At 67.7% G+C, this 20,629-nt stretch overlaps 1 protein-coding gene across 1 annotated transcript in view; it reads right to left on the reverse strand.

The window, feature by feature from the left end:
• RXRA (retinoid X receptor alpha) overlaps positions 1-20,629 on the reverse strand; it is an 89,948-nt gene that overhangs the window by 19,024 nt on the left and 50,295 nt on the right. The window contains exons 2-4 of the mRNA XM_039255157.1: positions 6,758-7,023; positions 1,643-1,793; positions 1,122-1,301 (exon numbers count right to left, since the gene is read on the reverse strand). Coding sequence (XP_039111088.1) covers positions 1,122-1,301; positions 1,643-1,793; positions 6,758-7,023 — 597 coding nt within the window. The remainder of the gene's footprint in view (positions 1-1,121; positions 1,302-1,642; positions 1,794-6,757; positions 7,024-20,629) is intronic.

The raw sequence follows: 20,629 nt of genomic DNA on the forward strand, positions 1-20,629 counted from the left end.
CCCATGCAGTGATGCAGGCCCCGCCTGGCACCTGGCACCAGGAGTGTTGAGCTGGCTGAGGGAGTGATCTCAGGCACTGACCCGCTTGCTCTGTGCTAGGGTGTCCTGGGGGGAGCCTGAGGCTCCCCCCGCACACTGGCACCCAGCCCCCTGGCCAGTGCCCCACGTCCGGGCACACACTGACCCACCGCCCACCATGCACCTGCCCCATCCCGGGAACAACGGTGCACAGGCCACCGGTGGCCAGCCCTCCCTGACTACACAGGGCACCCAGAGGAACCGGGGCCGGGCTGCACGCCTCCTCTGGCCCCCTGGAGGGTGCGTAAAGGAAGGAGGACAGCACCAGGGCCCAAAGGACTGGGTCCTGCCTGGCATGTGACCTCGGACAAGCCCCGGACCCTCTGGGCCTCAGCTCCTCCTCCCGTCCAAAGCAGGGTGCATGGGCCTAGCACTCTATGAGATGTGCATTCTGATCAGGAAGAGCTGGCGGGCACACGCCCCGCAGGGTCCCTGCAGCTCCGCGCTGGGCCCCAAGGCCCCCTGGCCAGAAGCGGTGCCTGACGCAGGACACTCGTGTCCCGCCTGCCCCACAGCCTTGAGGAAGAAGTCCCGCAAGCCCAGCTGGGGTCTCAGTTGCTTAACAAGGACACGTGGGGTGAGACAGGAAACGAGGTGAGAGCCACAGACACCGCAGGGGACAGTCGGAGGAGGTGCGGCACCACCGGGGGCCCCATCAGGAGGTCAGACACAGGCCCTGACCCCAGGCAGCACCTCCCCAGCCCCACGAGGCCCTGGGTAGGAGAGGCAGACTATAAGCAAGCAATTCACCCAGCATGCAGGTGGGGAAACGAAGGCCCACGGACAGCTAGGGGCTGAGCAGGGTCGCACTGCAAGTTGGGGCCAAGGGCTCAGACCCAGGTCTGGCTGAATAACCACAATTTCAATGACGCCCGCTGCTCTGAGGACCTGGGTGTAATCAGGCGCCTCCACGGCCTGCAGGAGGGAGGCGGCAGGGCACAGGGCGGCACCCCTGCTCCGCTCCGCCCCTCGTCAGCGCTGTCCCTGCCCTGGCGGGAAGGTAGGCCCTCCGGCGTGGCCGCGGGCAGGAGGCGGGAGCCTACCTTCCCGCTTCATGCCCATGGCCAGGCACTTCTGGTAGCGGCAGTACTGGCAGCGGTTGCGCTGTCGCTTGTCGATCAGACAGTCCTTGTTGTCTCGGCAGGTGTAGGTCAGGTCCTTGCGCACCGTCCGCTTGAAGAAGCCCTTGCAGCCCTCGCAGCTGTACACCCCGTAGTGCTTGCCTGCAGGGAGGGGGCCGTGAGCGCGCTGCCTGGGCCGGGGCGCCTGCGGCCTCACTGGGGGTCCCGGCGGCCGGGGGCCCGGGCACCCCCGCTGTGGGGCCTCCAGACCTTGCCAGCCGTCCGCGCTGCCGCCTCCCCTCCATGGTCTCTCTGCTGCGAAAACACCCGAAGGTCCAGCACGAAAGGCCTGCGGAGCTCCACGCACCCCCGCTCCCCGGCCCAGCCAGCGGCCTGCCTCCCCACACCCCTGCACCCCCATGGGGACTCTGCGGTCCCGCTGCCCTACACCCCTGCACCCCCCGTGGGTGCCTTGCGGTCCCGCTGCACCCGCGACGACCCACCTGACGAGCGGTCCCCACAGATGGCACAGATGTGCTTGGTGAAGGAGGCCACGTTCCCTGAGGGGTGGGCCGGGACTTTGAGGACACCGTTGAGGCCCAGTGGGGGCTTGATGTCCTCGCTGCTGCTGACGGGGTTCATGGGCGAGCTGAGCTGAGGAGGGAAGGCAGGGTGTCCAGGGGGGCGTGTGCCAACCTCCCTCCTCCAGCCCTACAGTGAGGAAGGCGCCCGTGCACTCTCCACCATACAGAGAGGGAAACCAAGGCTCAGAGAGGAGACCAGCCTGCCACAGGCCTCGCGGCCCCGCTGAGCACGGCCCTGCCCTCGGGCCTCACCTTCCCAGAGCCCCAGGACCCTGCTTCCACCCCCGACTCTCACCCACCTGAAGAAGAACCACCTCCCATCACTGAGCGAGCCCTGGACAGGGCAATGTGAGCTCGCAGCCCCCCCCCCCCCAGGGGCAGGGGCTCTGGGACCCCAACCCGCAGCTGGGCACCGAGGCCTGGTCACAGCAAGGAAAGGGAGCTGGGGTCCTCCTCAGCAGCACACCACGGGGGGGGGGGGGGCGCAGATCACATGACCCAAGGACAGCAGGATAGCCCGCGCCCCGCCCCGCCCTGGAGACTGACAGCCTGGCACCGCCCAGGAGGAAGCGTGGGAACTTCGCCGTCACCCTGGCAACAGCTGCGGCTGCAATGACACAGCAGTTTTGGTTCCGCCGCGTCCACCCCAGCTCTCCGGGCAGCACCGGGCCAGAGGGGCTTCCCGCTGCACCCCGCAGGCCGGCTGGTGTCCACAGGCGCCAGGACCCTGGCCCTGCGGCCCACGCCCCGCCCTCCCCCCCGCCCCCCGCACTTCTGCAAACCCCTGACAAAGGCGAAAACCGGGTGGTGCGCAAGTCTCCCACAGGCGCCCTGCTGCCCCTGGGTAGCCCCGGGCCCCTCCGGCCAGCGGGAAGCTCACCACCTTCCTTCCCCACGGCCCCCGACCTCCACCCCTTTCTCACGGGGCAGAAGGACTTGGTGCTCAGAGCACACACGCAGAAAGCACCCAATGCCTGCTTCCACGTTGGCCTGGGGGGCTGGGAGGGTCCTTACAGCCCTGTGGCTCCGGGTCCCTCCCCTTGCCCTGGGCCATGTGGCTCCGTGAGCACACTAACCCCCACAGAGACTCAGGTGGGCTGCCGGGAGGTCACTGGGGGCTGGCAGTGAGAGGGCACCGCCAAACAGAGCCGCATGTCCGGCAGCGTGAGGGTGCCCCGTGCACCCCGTGTCCCCAGGCACCGGGAGCGCATGCAGAGAGCACACTCCTGTGCCCGGGCGTGGCACGGGTGCTCGCCTCTCGATGCCTGGAAAGCCCTCTCCTTTCCCAGCACGGACCTGGAGGCTCAGGAGGTCACAGGCCTGGCAGGGCAGCCCTCTGGGTAGCAGGCAGTGGGCCCGAAGGTGATGCCCACATGCTGGAGAGGGGACAGGCTTGCCCAGAGCCGCTCGGGGACCCCACCCCCCCAGACACTGTTCCCAGTGTATGTAAGCACCCAGCCAGGTGCCCAGAGACACAGGAAACAGCCCTGTGCAGCCCTGCAGAGCTGGGTGGGGACGGGGCTGCCGGGTGGGGGGACAGCACGGCTTGTGGCCGGGCCCCTGGGTCATGCCCTCCTCCAACCGCTGTGTGACTCTGGGGAAGTGATTCAATCCCTCTGAGCCTGAGGTTCGTCGCAGGCCAGGCTGAGGGCTGCTGTCAGGGTAACTGAGATAACAAACCCGCTAGTGCTCGGCCTCCAGGAGATGTGGCCAGCTGGGTCCCAGGGGGCCGCTGAGCTGTTCAGCACGGGACAGGTGCAGGGGGGCCCGGCTGTGGGGGCCGCTGAGGACAGGGGAGTGGGAGCCCCGGCCTGCAGCAGCCTGCCCCACGCTGGGGAGCCAGGACCCCACGTGGCTGGACCTGTGGGAGGCCACCGGGGAGAGGAGTCCGGCATCTCCTCTTCCAAGCTTGCCCATGCCGTGCCGGATAGGTGGCAGGCCACCGGCCCTGTGTCCCATGCACGTGCAGGTCAGACAGCTGGTGCCCGCCCTAGGTATACTGAGGCAGGGCTGCCGCAGTGAGAAAGGATGGCCAGGGCCCCACGTGGGAAGGAGCTCCAGGCAAGACGGATGGGCGGTGCTACGTGGCAGGGGCGCCCCTGCCCTCCCGGGCTCAGGCTTCCCGCCGACACAGCAAACAGCCCAGAGGCCTCTGGGAGCCCTAGGAGAACCGGCACACGTGGGGAGACGAAGGCAGCCCCCACTCAGCTGGGGCCACCCACAACACTTCTTTGCCTCAACTAGTAAACGGTCCCCATGTGGCCCCCAGGGCAAGACTGTGCAGGGTCAGAGGTCACTCTCCACCCTCCCAGCTCCAAGCTGATGCGCCTTGGGCTGTCCCCCCCCCCCGTGAGGGGCCGCTCACCCCCACACCCCACCCACCTCTGGGGAGACGCAAGGCGCCAACAGCCCTGGCTGGTGCCTGGAGGCCACGTGGTGCAGCCAGGGCGGGCCCGGCCCGTTTCCCCTTTCACGTCCTTGGCATTTTTCTCGGTTCCCGCTGGAGCCCGGGGGACTCGCGGAAATAACCATCGGGCTCATCAGGGCCCCGCCAGGGGCTCCTGCCGCCACTCAGGGCTCCTCTCCTCTGCACCTGCCACGCCCTTCCTCCTGAGCCAACAGCAGGCTCCCCCACCACCCACGGCCAGAACCAGGGGTGCAGGCTCAGGCCTGCTGCACACGGAACCAGGCCCTGGGCCTCGCCGGCCTCACAGGACCCTGCAAAGTGCACTCAGCTTCCCGGGGACGCCTCATCGCTGGAGGCCTCATGGCTGCAGGAGTGCCAACCAGGAGCGGGCAGTGCCGGCCGCCCCGCTGGCCTGGGCAGACCCTGCACCAGGGAAGGGCTGCTGGGCTGGCGAGGGCTCGATGCACGGGGCCCACAGCGGGCTCCGGGGCGTGTTCCTGGGCCCTGTGCTGGCCGCGCCCCACAGCAGGGAGGAGATGCAGGGCAGCTCGGGTGCCGGCACCTGGGATCTGCGCCCCCAGGCACCCGTTTCTGGGCAGGGAGGCCGGGCAGGGCGGACCCGGGGCGCTGGCGGGCCTCCCGGGCTGCGTGGATGCAATCAGGCAGCACTCGGCAGGGCGCCAGCCCTTCTCCGGCAGCAGGAATCAGAGAACCTCGCTGGTTCCGCCAACCAACCATGACTTCGCGGTTGTGGTTTTGGGGCAGAGGGTGGGGCAAGCCCCCCTTTGAACTCCACCCACACTCCCCATGAATATGGGGAACCCCAGGTTTCCAGGACGAGCTGCCCAAGCCCAGAAGCTGCACTCGCTTCAGGAAGGCTCTACGTGGAGACTGAGGCCTGGCTGGGGCGGGCAGCCACAGGAGAGGCGGAGTACGTGGCTGGGACTGTGGCAAAACTCACTGCGGCCTGCCTGACCAGTGGACGCAGGGCCAGGTGGGGCGGGTGACCACAGGGCAGTAGTGACCATCTAGGGCACCCCGGGCTTGCTCTCCGCACCCCCTCCCAGGCCCGCCTCTTGCCCTGATCCCCTCATCCGCCTCAAGGGGCCTGGGGCCCCCGACTCACGCACAACCTGGTTCCAACCAGCACCCACCAAGTGCCAGGCTAGGTGCAGGGAATAACAGAATGGGACGTGGTCCCCAAAACCCCTCACTCCCCAGGACCGCCCTGCCCCCGTTCCAGACAGGCAAACAGAGCCAAGTGGCAGGTGAGCCCAAGGTCTGGGGCATCGCTGCCACACCCAGGCTCCCGCTGTATTCGAGCCCGCAGGGTGTCCAGGGCAGGCACTAGGCCTGAGACCAGCAAGGAGCCTCATGGGGCTGAGGACCAGCAGGTCCCTGCCTCTGTCACGGTCCCCAGAGGGGCTCAGTCTTCATCACCCCCTCCCCCGCTCACTGCGTGGCGCTGTGCATCCAGCAAGAATGGGGGTGGGGTGGCTGTGCTAAAAATAACCTGGCCAGGCCGAGCGAGGCAGCCGGGGCTCCTCACGCCGGTACCGCAGGCCTCCCGCCTGCTCTGGGGACCAGGACGCAGGAGAGGGGCATGGAAGCTCTGCACCGGTGCCAGGCTCCGGCCCTTCGGCCCCCGTGCCACAAACACAAAGAGCTGACAGGTCGCTCTGGAGAAGCCAGCAAGATTCTCCCCCGGGGCCAGCTCTGGAGGTGCCGCCAGAAGGGCAGGGGGCCGGCCCCAGCCGGGTGCTCCCGGCCAGGAGCAAAGGGGGCGCCCAGGCCTCCGGGACGCAGCAGACACCGTGGCTCACGTGGCTCTGGGCAGCGAAGCCTGCGCTTCCCGCCTCTCCCCAGGAGGCTGTCCTGAGGCTCCATGGAGACGCGCCCCAAAGCCCTCCGCCACAGGGCCTGCATCTTGTGGGGGAGAATGGCTGAACCCAGACTTGGACTCAGACCTACTTCAGGAAGGACGGCTCAAGGCCCAGGGAGAGGGAGGACCCGCTGGGCCCCGGGGCGCTGCCACACCCAGGGAGCCCCAGAAGAGCTCGGGACAACTCTGCAGGGGTTTGCACGAGAGAGGCGCAGGGGAGGGTGGACGGGGCCTCCACGGTCCCCACGTCAAGAACTGGGCTAAGCCAGGCCCCCCCAGGTACCGCTGGCTTCCTGATTCACAGACAACCCTGAAAGCCAGACTGTTCCAAATACCTGACTGTGGAAATTCCCCCCAAGCCCGACAGAGGAGTGGAGGTCACCGTGGGGCCCGGGGCCTGGCCTGAGGAGGGCCCATCTGCACAGAGCCTGGACAGCCCCTGGGCTCTGAGTCCAGGGGCGCCGGAACCACCCGGCGTGGGCATGAGCCAAGGCCAGGAGGGAAGGGCCTAGAAGGGACAGGGAGCTCCGAGTCAGGAGAGCAAGGGAGCCCCCCGTGGGAGGGGCCACATTGGGGCAGACGACCAGCAGCAGGGAGCCTAGCTGATGACCTCGGAGAGTCGAGGGCTGGGGACTCGGCCAGACCTGGGCTCAAACGCAGGCTAAAGCCACCGCTCTGTGGCTCTGCTTCGCAGAGATGAAGGGTGGAGAGCCCGGCACCGGGAGGCGGCTGCCTCGGCACTTACCTGGGGGCTGCCAGTGCCGAAGCCCAGGGTGGGCGTGGTGGGCACTGACATGGAGTGGGGGCCCATGGGGGAGCTGATGACCGAGAAGGGCGGGCCCATGCCGTTGATGGGGGAGCTCAGGGTGCTGATGGGTGAGTGCAGCTGTCCCGGGGAGCTGAGCGAGGAGCCGATACCGGGCCCCAGCGAGGGGTGCAGCGAGGGGGCGGCCATGGAACCGCGCCCCGTGGGAGAGTTGAGGGAAGAGGAGTTCACCTGGGTGGAGAAATCTGCAAGACAAGAACCCAGAGGGGGGCGGTCAGGAACCCACACTGCCCGGCCTGCTGCCCCACCTAGGGCACCGAGACCACAGCGGGGCTGCCCGCCTCCACCCCCATGGTGACCATAATGGCTCAGGCTCCCACCTGGCCAGTGGGGCCAGGCAAGGGCGCCGGGAGCTGCCCTCCGAGGCGGCCCCCATGGTAGGGCTCAGGCCGGGCCGGGAGGCTCACGGATGCCTGTCCCCCCGGGATGCCTGGTCACCACGGGCCACCAGCCCCTTTGCCCATGTGCTCCAGGGGCTGAGAGAGAGGCGTGGGAATAACGGTACAAATGACGAGGCTCATGCTGCCGGGGTACCCGCGACGGGGCAGACCCCGGTCCGAGTCCTCTGTGTAGGTAAAGGCCAGGAGGGAGGCGGAGGTATGTGGCAGCTCCTATCATTTCCCCACTTCACAGACGGCGCACCCAGGCCCTGTGTTCTTGCAGCTGCTCAGGGCACCGCAGCTCTGGCACCCGGAGGCGCCCCAGCAGCCATGGGCCCCAGAGAGATGCACACTTTCTGGGTGCGTCAAATCAGAGCGGCCTCGCGGACAGGCCCGGTGGTGCGCCAGGCTCAGAGGAGCGCAGAGGAGCGGGCTGGGACCTCCCACACACAGGCTTTCATCTCAGGGACTTCAAAGCCCCGACAAGCGCTAACTAGGCCTCCCCACCCCACCCAGGGGCTCAGCAGGGAGAAACCACCGGAGAGGCTCTCCAGTGGCAGCGAATCCGCTGCCCGCAGGGTGGAACACAGCATCAGCATTCCGTCAGGACCTGGAGGAGCCCGAGGGCGGCAGAGGCCAGTGGACCCCACCCCCACCAGGGGCGAGCCAGGACCCTCTGGGCCTCAGCCTTCCCATCTGCAAAATGTCCTCTGAGTCCTTCCCGCTCCAGCCCGTGGTGATCACAGGTGCTCCCGCAAGGTGGAGCGGGACCACGGACGTGATTAGGTGGCCTCCATCCACGAAGGCCCCCGGTCAGGGGCACACCCTGGCTGCACCGCGCCACGGCCCCAGGGAAAACCTCCCTCCCCGGCCCCTGGAGCGGCTGCGTCCTGAATGTTCCCTGTACAAACAGAGCGTGGGGGGACGTGCATGGTCACGCTTCAGGACACGGCTGCCAAGCGGCAGCGTCAGAACCGGGCACTCATGGCTCCTGCCGAGACCCTCACCCAGGGACTCGTGAACTGGTCCCTCGAGGTCCTGAAGGTGGGCGGCCCAGAGGGTGGGGTGGGCGGTTCGGGCTCCGCCTCTGCCAGACACCCTCCTCTGCAAGCGTGCACCTGCTTCAGTCACGCAGCCCCCCGCCCGAACCCCACTGCGGAGCCGGGATGCGTGAGCCTGCCTGCCCCTGCACGCTGCCTGACTCCACTCGTGGGCAGCTCCGTCCCGGCCATTCACAAAACTGGGGATCAGCTGCTTCACTGAGCTTGAGAACCGAAACTGAAGAATTCCAGACCAGATGATCGCGGTGCCCTGCTGGCAGGGACGGGTACTGGAGACGGGCCTCACTAGTCATCAAATGTCCCGGGGTCAGGAAGCCTGGGGAGGCGGGCAGCGCTGGTGAGAGAGGCCAGGCGGGGAGAGGCCAGGCTCGGAGCACAGCGGACCCAGGCTCGGCTGCAGACTCTGGATCTCACGGAGTTCCTATCTACCCATTTGCCACAGACAAGGAGACTGAGGCACAGAGAAGGTGTGAGACCCACCCAAAGATACGAGCCCAGAAGTCCACAGCTGCCCCTGCCCCAGGCCAGCGGGACGCCGCACTGTGGCCTGCCTCTCCGGCCTGCAGTCAGCTTCGTCCCTGCCAAGGCCCGGCCTCTCCATCGGCACAGCGGGTCTGCAGGAGGCGGCCATGGCCTGGACCCGGGCGGCCCCCTCCACGCAGTCCACAGAAGCACCTCTCAGACTTGCGGGGGGAAGGGCAAGGGGGGCGAGACGGACTCTGGAGAACAGGCTTCACGGACGCCTCCACAGGGCAGCACAGAAAGGGGGCAGGGCCGTGCGGGAGCCACCCCCCTTTCCTCCCAGAAGTGGGAAGGAGACCAGGATTCCAGGGCCAAGCAGGAGAAGCCACTGGGAGTTTCCACCCCTGCCCAGGTACCCCTGGGGGCCCAGGGCGATCAGAGCAGAGCCCTGCGGGGCTGCTCCGCTCCCCACCAGGGGTGGGGCGCAGCCACAGCCGCAGCCACTGGGAGGGGCCTCTGCTGCCGCCACAGCTCACAGCTGCAGGGCCAGTGCCCGCGCCTCCCTGTTTGTTTGTTCGCTGCTCCCCCAGGAAAGGGAGGGAGAGGCAGGAGAAAGCTTGGCCGGAAGGAGGGAGGGAGGCAGGGAGGGAGGAGGCCTGTTTGACCGCCAGCAGCCCGGCTGCACCCCAAAGCTCCCCAGCCCCCCAAGGCACTGCCTCACCTAGCCCCAGTCTGCAAACCAGGAGGAAGGGGCACCCACCCGAGCCTCTGAGTGGCCCCAGCCTCTGCAGCAGGCCCCCGGCCCGCCCACCCGGCCTCACGGTGAGTGCCCAAGTGCCCAGCAATCGCTCGCACTGCTGGGTGACCCCCCCCCCCGCCCCCGCTGCTGAGTCCGCAGGAGCGGCGGGTCCCCGCCTCCACACAGTGCCTGCCCCTCAGGACCCCTGCTGCTCCCGGGCCCCCACTCTGGCGCTTCCTGTTTACACAGAACATCCACAGAAGACACTTTCCCGGAGCCTGGGTGACAATGGGCTGGGTGTGTTTTCTGGAGTCTTCTGGAGACAACTCTGGCCAGGAAGGGGAACATTAGGAAGAAAAGGCAAAAAAAAAGGCCAAACATCCTCGGCTCGCAGCGGCCCTGCCCACCTCCCTCCACGTGCGTGCAGGCTCCACGCCGCCGGACCATTCATCCGTCCCCAGCGGCCGATAAGCGGAGGCGGCGATAAGGCCTTATTCTTTAAAAGTCATACTTTGGACTTGCTGGGGCCTTGTCACTGGCCGCTCACCACACACTTATCTGATCCACCCTCGGGGCTGGGGGTCGCAGGACATCAAGCAAGACACCCAGCCCTCGCTGCCCAAGGCGGGGGGCAGCGCCCAAATGCCGCATCTCACACGCTCAGCTCCCCTGCACCTCACACCCCTCACACCACTCCCCACCACCATGCCGTCTCTCTCTGGGACTATGAGGACCCAGTGAGACTCGGGAGCTCACAGGGACCTCCAAAGGACACAGGCCTCTGTGCACACAGACGGGATGCCCAGCAGCCCCCACACAGGCAAAGAGACCTTGAAGGGCTAACAGTCCAGGAAGGCTGCATGGAAGAGGTGGTGGGCAGATCTCTCCTTTGGCACAAACATACTTCGGACCACAAAACTGCCTCTCAAATACAAACGCCTGGAGGCCAGCGTCAGCGCGTGAGCAGAGGGGAGACGCCCTGGGCTCCCGGCCCCAGAGCAGGCGCCCGGTACCACCCTGAGCAGAGCCTGGGGGTGAAGAGCTGTGCTTGACAAGGTCTGAAGGAGACAACACTGTCCTGGTGACGGACAGCAGCAGGAGACACTTCGGGGAGGGGGAGGGTCTGTCGCAGCTGCTTCCGAGCAGAAACACAGCTTCCACCACTTGGGAATGGCTGGGCAGCCCCTGAGGTCCCTTTGAGAGAGGGAAGGGACATCTGTACTCCCCAAGATTCTGGAGCCACGTGGGGCCCCTCCAGGACCCCCACCCTTGGGACCCCACGACAGGAAGCCGGGGAAGCCCCACCACCTCCTTTCCGGCGGTGGCATGGCAAGCGGGAGGGAGGAGGAGGCAGGAAATGCCAGCCTCGCTGCAGTGGGGCAGGGGCGCACCCCGGGGGCCCCACCTCCTCCTAGACAGCCAGGGAACCCCTGACTCTTAGGAAAGGGAGCCCAGGGCCCCTCCCAGGGCCTTCTTGGCAGGACCGATGGGGGCAGGGTCCAAGTAGGCCATGGGCTGGGGCCACGTGTCCAGTGGGAAAGAGGGGGACACGGGGCCGGCCACGCAGGAAGTGCAGAGGTGGGGAGGGAGGGGCGGGAGGTCCAAGTGAGGGAGCACGGGGAGGGTCCCGCTACAGGGAGGGACAGGAAGGATGGCGTGGGGGCGGGAGCCAAGGTGCCCAGGAGGAAGAGGGGCACAAACGGTAGAGGGAAGAACCTCGTAAGAACAAGAACAGTTCTGAGCACGAGCTCCCCCCACCCCTGCAGGGCTGTGCCCCTGCCCGGGGACCCCCACCCCCCCGGAACTGAAACCCCCGTCAAGGAGCTGGCAGGCCCTCAGGAGCTTCCCGAGACACCCACCTCCAGCCCCCACCTTCCGGAAGGACTGCTTCCCCGCCGCCGCCAGGGGAGGGAGAAGTGGCGGCCTGGCGGGGACGTGGTGAGGACCGCGACACGTCTGGGTGTGGGGGAAGCGGCTGGAACATGGGGCGGGGGGCGGGAGGCTCCCAGCGGCCCCACAGCATGAGGGACCTTCAGGAGCTGGGGCCGGGCGGGCAGACGGGCCCCCGACACGGGGAGGCCCCTGCTGCCCGGACTCGGGGCCCCTGGCCTGTTTCCCCTTCTGCAAACGGAGTGTCCCCAAGGCAGCAGCTACCGTGGTGACCCCTGGGCCCGTCCGTGCCTGCCTCTGCCTCCCACCCTGCAGAGGGTAGGCGGGGACCCAGGGGCCAGTCACCGGCCCAGGGAGCATGGCCCACCCATGACCTCCTGGCCCAGTGTCAGTTTTCGGCTCGGGTGGCTCAGGCTGAAATTTCAGCCCCTGTGGGGTCACCTGGCCCTCCCAAACCAGTGCCCCCAGCCCCAGGTCCCAGCCCCTGCTGAGGAGGGCTCAGATGAGCTGGGCCTTAGGAGGTGAGCCCCGCTCTGCCTCTGTCCCCGCCGGAGCCCAGGGTCCTGGGCTCGGCAAGCTCTCGGAGCCAGGGGGGCCCGAACTGGCCCAGGGACTTCACCCCTACGAGTCCCATGGAGACCACCAGCTGGCCTCTCCAAAGTCCCGTTTCCTGGCACAGCCCTACGGTCTGCAAGAGACAGGGATGCCCTGGGGGCCCGGGAGGGAAGGGGGGAGGAGGGGCGCGCAGGGTGGACACTGAAGGCCAAGGGACAGGCACCAGGACCCTGCCAGCCCCGAGGCCTCGTGCTGGCCCCAGAATGACCAGACACCATGGAGCTGGCAGGCAGGGGCTCCGCCCGAGACTCGGGGAGGGCCAGGGGCTCCCCTGAGAGCCTCAGGTGTCCTCGACTCAGAGTGGCACGGGGTAGGCTGGGCCAGGTCACGGCGCCGGGGCCCAGGGCAGCAAGAACTCAGAAACGCCAAACCCGTGTCCACGGCCGCTGACCCCACCCACAGCAGGAAACCAGAGGCTTGGCCCCTGTCCCCCACCCCCAGGGGCAGCCACGCAGCTGGGCTCTCCGTCCTTGAACTCAGACTTTAGCCCCCAGCATGTGATCAGGGGCTGAGGGTGGGAGTGCGGGAGACGGGAAAGCGAGGGGCTGCGAATCGGAGGCGAGGGGCCTGGCTCCACACGGGACGGTGTACAACGCAAAGCACGGCTGCTCGGACGGCTGGACCCCCCGGGGAAACGCACACAAAGGCAAAGGCAGGGCTGCAGCCCAGGTCTGTAGGGCCCCAGTCAGGCCGCTCCCCCGAGGTCCTCCCTGGCCTCCCAGGGTGTGAGAGCAAAGAACAGGCACACAAGCGCTCAGACCTCTGGGTCCCAACCTAAAGCCCTCGGTCCTGACCGGCTTCAAAGTCCCAGGGTAGAAGGCACGCCCTTGCAATGCCCCTCATGGAGAGAGGGCCCATCAAGGCCCAAAGGGTCTACCAGGGGAAACCAGGCCCCATGATAAACCTCAGGGTAACTCACACCTGTGCCGATATCCAGCGAGCACTCAATGACGGATCCGTGCACACCACCGTCACCGCCATCACCACCGTCATCGTCCTCCTCACATGAGCAAACCCCTCCCTGCCCACCGCACACACGAAAGTCTCAGCCCCGACAGACTGATGCTAAGTGGGTTTTGCCTCAAAGAGCAAAGGGGATGGTGTTTCAGGGCTCTGCTGGCCGTACTGGATGGGCCAGGGCTGGGGAGGGGCGGGGGGCACAGGGGGCCGTCCTCGCCCAGCCACCTCGTACAGAAGGGGCACCGCGCTTGGGCCGAGTGGCAGCAGGTGCGGCTGGAGTCCGGCCACTGAGGGGAAGTGAGGAGCACAGCCAGGAGGAAGGGGGTGGCCAGGAGGGGCTCCCTGTGAGCAGCCCGCCAGGGCCTGGGCCTGGAAGGTGCCCAGAAAGGAGCCAAGGAGTGACAGCACCAACGCACCAGGCCCTCCCGCCTCTTTGCCGGAGGCCACTCGCTGTGGCCACACCGGGCCTACCTCCAGAGTCAGCCAAATGCGCCTGCACCCCTTCCCCTCATCCTGGCAGCAGGGGCTGTCCTCGCCCCCCAGGCTGACAGCGCTCTGACGGAGGCCCCCGGTGAGCACTGTCGGGGGTGCCCCGCGGGATGAGCCGCACGCCCAGCCTAGGGAGGCACCGCTCAAACCACCACGGAGCCGCGGAGGGACGCGAACCCTGGAGCGGCGCACATCCCCGGTGCCTTCACAGCTCGGAGCCACGCAAGGGCAGGGGCACGGTGGGGCCAGACTCCCGCCAGGGCCCGCCTGTCTGGCCCAGCCCCGTCTTCCCCTGCCACCCTCGAGGGCGACAGGGAGAAGACCCCACAGCTGCCCACAGCCTCGAGGTAGCGGGTGCCCCACCTGTCACACACCGCGTGGACAGCCCCGAACCCCGCTCAGGAAATGCCAACTCCCGCCTCCCTTCCCGCTTCCCTGTGACTCCTGGGCCTCCCAGAACTCAGGACAGAGCCAGTTTTTCCAGGAGGAGTCCCGTGACCGCGGGGGTGGGGGGGTGGGGGGGGGCACTGAGCGCCGGCAGTCAGGCCCGTCCGCGCAGGCCCAGGGACTCAGAGGGGCAGTGGTCAGGACTGGCAGCGGCGGGTCAGCGGCCAGTCTCCTCCCGAGGGCCCAGGCAGCCTCCTGTCCCCGGTGCTGTTCCTCCGTCCATCCGTCCGAAAGACTAAAACCTCAAAGATGCCCGGTCCCTGAGGGCAAGCCACACGGCCACCACGTAGGCCCCCACGTCTGGAAGCCAGTTCTTTCAGGAGGGCTCCAAGACACCTGATCTCACCGAGACAGCTGAGGGGACAGCGAGGCTTCAGGCGGCCTCAGCGATGACCTGGGGGCCCTGCACCCCAGCCAGCACTGCGGGTGGAGCCCGGGGAGAGCCCAAGTCATCCACACAAGGCTCCCAGAGAGCTGCCAGGGGGCCCGGACAGTCCGCAGAGCTGGTTTCCGGCCCTGTGGCCAGAGACCCTCAGGCAGGCTGGCCGGTCCCCTGCATCCCCGTGCGCAGCAGGCAGACCTCCCCAAGCTGCTGCCAGAGAGCCGGGCCACGGCCCCGCCTGGCGGTCTAAACACGCCATGTACCGGACGGGCCAGGAAGCAGCGGCAATGGACGCCCCCAGACCTGCTGGGACGCCGCGGGAGGAGGCACGGCGACAGACACGGGGGGACAAGGCAGGCAGCCTGACACGGTGACCCTGCAGCTACCACCAGGCCGCTGCAGACCAGAGACCCCCTACACACGAGTCTGCCAGGCGGCACCGCGGGGGTTTGTGAAGTCTCCCCGAAGACAGACCCCTCCCGGGTTACAGAGAGTGAGTCTCACCAGGGCCCGTAGGGCACACCCACCCCGTGCGAGCTCTCCAGGCGCCCCTCTGCCCATCCTGCAGACAGGGAGAGGGCTCGGTGGGAGAGCCGCCAGCCGGGACCCTTGGCCCTCACGATGACCCCCCACGGGGGTGGGGGGGGGCAGGCGCCGAGCCGCGGCGTGGAACCTGGCGCCCAGCAGTGGCGCCCAGCAGTGACGCCCACCGTGCAGACGGAGTACAGGGAGCAGGAAGCACGCTCACCTCTCCGAGGCCAGGCGAGGGCTCCTGGGCGCCACGGCCTCCCCTCCAGGCTGTCCCCTCAACTGTCCCCCACACCTGTGGGGCGCTGCCCAGACTGGGGAGGAAGGTGGGCGGGAGGGGGGGAATTCCTGGTGAAACCCCGCCCGCGGCAGGAGAGCTAGAGGGGAGAGGGGGCCCCAAGTCTGCGGGCTGGTTGAGCCAGTTTCTCTTCAACAGGAAAAGAAATGATTCTTGTTTCATTTTGAGCCATGCTGCCCCGGCTGGCGCGGAGGCCCGGCTCTGTCGTGGAATGGCCGTGTGGCCGTGCCCACTCCAGCTGTTTTCCTAATTCTCACGCACATACCCGCTGGCTCCTAGAACACGCTTGCAGACACCCGGGCCAAGCCTGCCCACAGCCCACCCTCCCACGGTAGAGGCGGGGGGAGCGGGGGTGGGGAGGCCTCCAGGCAGGTGGCCGGACAGGTCAGAGCTTTCTGGAATGGTCAGGGAGAGGGGATGCTCCAGGTGAAGCTCCTCTGGGCCTGGTGTGGGCTGATCCCAAGTCCCCCCGCTCTGCCCACGAGCACCGCCACTTTACACGGGTGCTCAGAGCCCAGGGCGGCCCGGCGGGTGGGGCGGGGCCGGGAGTGCCCAGAGAACAGGGCGTCTGCTCAGCCCCCACGGAGTTCACGGAGGGCCTCCTGTGCCCCCCACTGCCATGGGCTGTGAGCCGTGGCCACTCTCCTTGTGGCAGAGGCCCGCCCACGCTGCTCTGACTCAGCCAGCGGCTCCAGCTGGCGCCAGTCGTGTGTGGGGGCCCAGCTGGGGGGCCCCACGGACCAGAGACAGGGCCCCACCCGTGAGACAGACCGAGAGCCTGACGTTTGCCCGCTGCAGCGGGGGCCCTCTCTTGGCAGGCAAGGGCCTCTGTGGGGGTGGGGGCCTCACCTGGACAGCACAGCGACCCAAGCCTCCCTCCCCACACACTGGGCCCTACAGATCCACGGCAGCCTCTTCAAAGGTCACGCTTGATATACCCCCCCCCCGCCCCACCCCTGCTGAACACCCGGCCCCCTCTGCTCTGCTCTGGGTAAGGAGCTTCCGCGCAGGACCACCTCTGGGACCCATGCAGGATGATCTGTGACCCTACCCCCACCCCCAGGGCCCGACGACAGGCTGGGCTGGACCCTCAGGCAGCACCGGGGACCTGCTGTGTGCCAGGCTCCGCCCCCTACTTCCTCCTCTGAGCACCCCCAGCAAGAGCAGGGAGAGGGGAGACAGAGGCCCTGCGGTGGCCGTGCGAGCCCAGGGCCAGGCCCCGCTGACCCCGGAACTGCCCTGTCCTCACAAACATGCAACCAAGTCCCCAGGATGCCAATGCCTGACACTCCTGGGGGGCAGGATGTGGCCATGGAGGGGGAAGGGCAGCATCCATACCCTGCAGCCCCCTGCCGCAAGCACCCAGGATGGAGCACCATCGGGAGCATCCAGCCCATGGGGTCTCCAGGCAGCAGCGGGGGCAGACAGACTGATAGACGGCCCGGGAGGGCTTCTCTCTGGGCTCTGGATGGTCACGACCCCCACCTGCCCAGCACTGTCCCCACAAACGTCCACCAGTCCCCCTGGCACAGAGGCCTGGCCGCAGCCACCTGAGCGCACCCTGCCCATGGCCACCCCCGCCACTGATCACCTGGCAGGACGACCGTGGTCCAGTGTCACCACTAGAACCTACCACGGCCGCCCATTCCACAGCCTCCCAGTCCCAGAGCCCCAGGAGGCCCCGGCTGCCCAGTGCCCAGTGGGGCTGGGGCCTCCGCCCGCGCACTCACTGCCCCCATGCCCATGCCCGGCCCCCCTGGCTCACCATGTCCACTCTCTGGGGGTCACAAGCAACCCCCAGGGGGTGGCCCAGGCCAGGGTTGACGTGGGGGAGGGAGTCTGGGGAAGATATGTTCCCACCATTTATGACTGTCCTTGGCAATATCTGAAAATAGACTCCATAAGCTACAAACTGTGTGCAGTTTTGGATGCCTCGGGGGGGTGGAGGGGAGCAGGACGGGGGTGGGGGGACAGCCGCCACAAGACCCGTCAGGGGACCAAGTGCGCTTCCCGGGGCAGGGCCACGCTGAGAGGCCCAGGTGATCAGAGCCCCGCCCTGGGGGACCGGAGCTCAGTGAGGCCAGGTGCACACAGCTGTGCCCGCTTCTCACAGCAGCCAGAGGCAGCGAGGACACCCCGACACCACGGCAGAGACAGAAGCAAGGGCCCAGAAACATGTCTTCTCAGGCTTTAAACCCCCCACTTCCCAAACCCACACACAGGCCGTGGGGCGGCAGCCCTGCCAAGTGGGAAGAGGATCTGGATCCTTCCAGAAAACCCACAGCTTGCCAGATGCCTGGGGAATCCTCACCACCTGGCCCTGCAGGTGCCCAGCTGTGCCTCCTGGACCGTGAGGCCATTAAAGAACAACCTCTCTGCGTCAGAGATCTCCTGCCTGGGCGTCAGGAGACCACAGACCCGGGGCAGGAAGACCCAGAAACAGGCAGAAACAGCCTCATGCGCTCAGGACAGCTGCCACGACAGGCTCCCCGAAGAAGTCCTCACTCGGAGCTACGGGCTCAACAGCACTCAACGCGACGCGCCACTTCCCGGAGAACACGCCATCGGACAGCACTAAACGCGGCAGCGAGAGGCGGTAAGGACAGGACGATGGGAGGATCGGAAACCCCGGCGGGCCTGGCAGCCAGGCGCACGGCCCAGGCAGACCCTGTGCTCGTTGGCACGCAGCCAGAGCGACGTCCCCGAGCCATCCGTCCTGGCGGGACACTTAGAAAGCCCGGCCCAGCCACCAAAGGCCCACTGTGACCGCTTGGCGCACACGCGCGGGCTGCAGCCTCCCCCGTGCGCCGCTCGCACATCACACCCACCACGGCTTCCAGCCGAGAGCCCCCTGGCAAACGGGAAGGGTTCCCCAGCCTCTGTTCAAGGGCACAGGAAAGGGCCTAACAGCTCGGGGTGTCTGACGTATGAAGAAGGTTTTATACGACTTTAAACATCTGTCACATCAAGAGATGAGTCGACATGGAAAGCTCTTTACAGATACAGACGAAAGAGACGCCAAAGCCGATAACTGGAGGGGCCTATCAGGGGTCAAGTGTGGAGGAAAACGAGACACGCACGCGGCTCTCATGCTAGAGGAAGAGCTGCCAAAGGCCCCACTGGCGCCTCCAAAGCCGGAAAGACAGAACCCCAAGCCCCACACCACATGAAGAGGGTTTCTCTCCAATAGGAGGCTGGGGCCCCCGAGAAGCCTCGGCCCCAAGGGGACCCGCACAGTGACTCGCCCGCGACAGTCCGGCCCAGAGCCCACAGATGCCAGGGCTGGCCCCAGGACAAGTGTGCCGGGCAAGCAAGCCCCGTGTGCCCATCCCTGAGCTGCCAATAGGGTGCAAGAGAGGCTGGCAAAGGGCACACTAATGGCAGGCAGCCCCCGGTCAGGACGGCAGGGGCCCCAGCGGCAATGCTCTCCCTGGACGCCAGGTCCAAAACCCCGTGCTTCCCAGAGACGGCCTCCCCTGGGGCCCAGCACCGTCCACACAGCACGCCACAGGCCAGGCCACGGTGCCCGATGCAGAGATGCAGGCAGGAGCCTGAGACGGCAAGGGCTCAAAGCCCACAAACTACCCCAGGACTTTCATAAAGGGCTGGAGGAGAAGGGCGCTTGGGCGGCTCGGTCAGTCGAGCATCTGACTCTTGACTTGGGCTCAGGTCATGATCTCACGGTTGGGCAGTTTGAGCCCCGTGTCGGGCTCTGTGCTGACGGTGTGGAGTCCACTGGGGATTCTCTCTCTCCCTCTCTCTCTCTCTGCCCGCCTCCCTCAAAATAAGTAAACTTAAAAAAAAAAAAAAAAAAACAAACAGGCTGCAGGAGCAAGGTGGCCCGAGCCCACCCCCAGCCACCCAGGTCTGTTTGAGCCCCTCCCCAAGCCCCTATGCGGCCCTGGGAAAGTCACTGCACACCTGAGCCTCAGTTTCCCCAGAACCTGGGCATGGAAGACCACGTCCTCCCAGGGACATCTAGCAGGTAAGTCAGCAGCCTCCAAAGACCCTGAAGCTGAGGGGACACGCGGAGCGAGCCGGGACGGCCAGAGGCGCACTCCCATCGGCACGAAGGGCCGCACTGGGGCCGCTGGGGCCCGGCCTCCCGCTGCTCAGCAGAGAAGGGCTCCCAGCCACCCCCACAGGCCTCCGCCCCACGTAGCCCGCACTCGGCCACCAGGAATCCACACGCCCCACCCCAGTTAGGCCAGTCCCATGGTCCCCGAGGGGACCTCCCGACCCCACCCCGGAGTCCCGTGCCCGCGTACTGGGGGCCAGAAACCGGTGGTCCGAGGCTGTGGGGCCCTCAGCCAGACTTCCCATGAGCTCTGGCCGCAGGCAAGACTCTGGCACCCTCCCCCAGGCCAGGCTCCCCCAGGCCCTCACCTGCTGGCCACCTGCGGTCCCCTGCCCGCCAGGCCAGGCCCCCTCCCGAAAGAGAGGCCAGGAGGTGCAGCCTCATGGCGAGGGTGGGCGACAGGTCCCACCATGGAGACGGCCCCATCGGTCCCCGGCCCACCGGCTCGGGGTCCCACGGCCTCGGGCGATGCAGCGTGGCGGCACACAGGCAGCGGGAGCTCGGTGGGGAAGGAGGCCCGGGGGACTCCCGGGCGTCTCCGTAAGGCAGCCGTGAGTGGCAGGAGCCGAGTGGTGCTCACGCGGGCCCGGCGGGCGAGTTCCCCTTTCCCAGGCCCGCCCGGCCCACCACCCTCACCCAGACACCTGTGACCACAGGCGGCTCCCATTGGCCGAAACTGGCATTTCTTGGAAGAGGACAGGGACCCTAGCCTTGTTTCCTCAATCTGAGCCTGCAGCTGGCGAGGCAGAGGGGCACGCTGCCCGGGGGCCCGGGACGGAGGGATGGGGCGAGGCCCGGACGCAGGCAGGCCCCGCGCTCCACCGGCTCCCCTGGCGGCTGCCCCTCTGCCTCCCCTGCCCCGGCTGCGTGCCGGCCTCGTGAGGGCGGGGCCCGCTTGCCCACCTGGTGCCAGCCCCCCAGACACACAGCGCGTGTCCGGGCCGGCCCGCGGCGCTGTCCTGCTTCCCGGCAGCGGCGTCAGGCACTCTGCTGAGCCCTGGAAGGCGGGAGTCCTCCCCCCGGAGGACTGGGAGTCCCAGCCAGGACGGAGATGTCAGGGAGCAACGAGGAGTGCCCCCCCGCCCCCCGCCCCAGCCTGAGCCGCTCTGGACGGACCCGGCCCCCAGGGGCCACAGGGACTCTGCCTCTGAGGACGGGGTCTTTGGGAAGCAGGAGGCCAGGAAGCCTTCACGGCCCCCAGCAGCCTTTCCAGGGCACAGGATGCCTTTCGTGGCCCATCAGCCACCGGCCCAGGGCTGGGGCCACAGCACGCCGCCTTCACCCCACAGGGCACCCTCCTCCACCAGGCAAGGAGCCTGAGGCCCAAGCAGGCCTATCCACACCGGGCTGTCCACGCCGCAGGGGCCCGCACGCTGCCTGTGGCCGGCACTGGGGATGGGTCCACAGAGACGCGGCCGGGCCGGGGCGGGGGGGGGGGGGGGGCCCCTCCGGCAGCGCCCAG

This window comes from Hyaena hyaena, unplaced genomic scaffold, assembly GCF_003009895.1.
Source record: "Hyaena hyaena isolate Hyena2069 unplaced genomic scaffold, ASM300989v1 scaffold_511, whole genome shotgun sequence".
Lineage (NCBI taxonomy): Eukaryota > Metazoa > Chordata > Mammalia > Carnivora > Hyaenidae > Hyaena > Hyaena hyaena.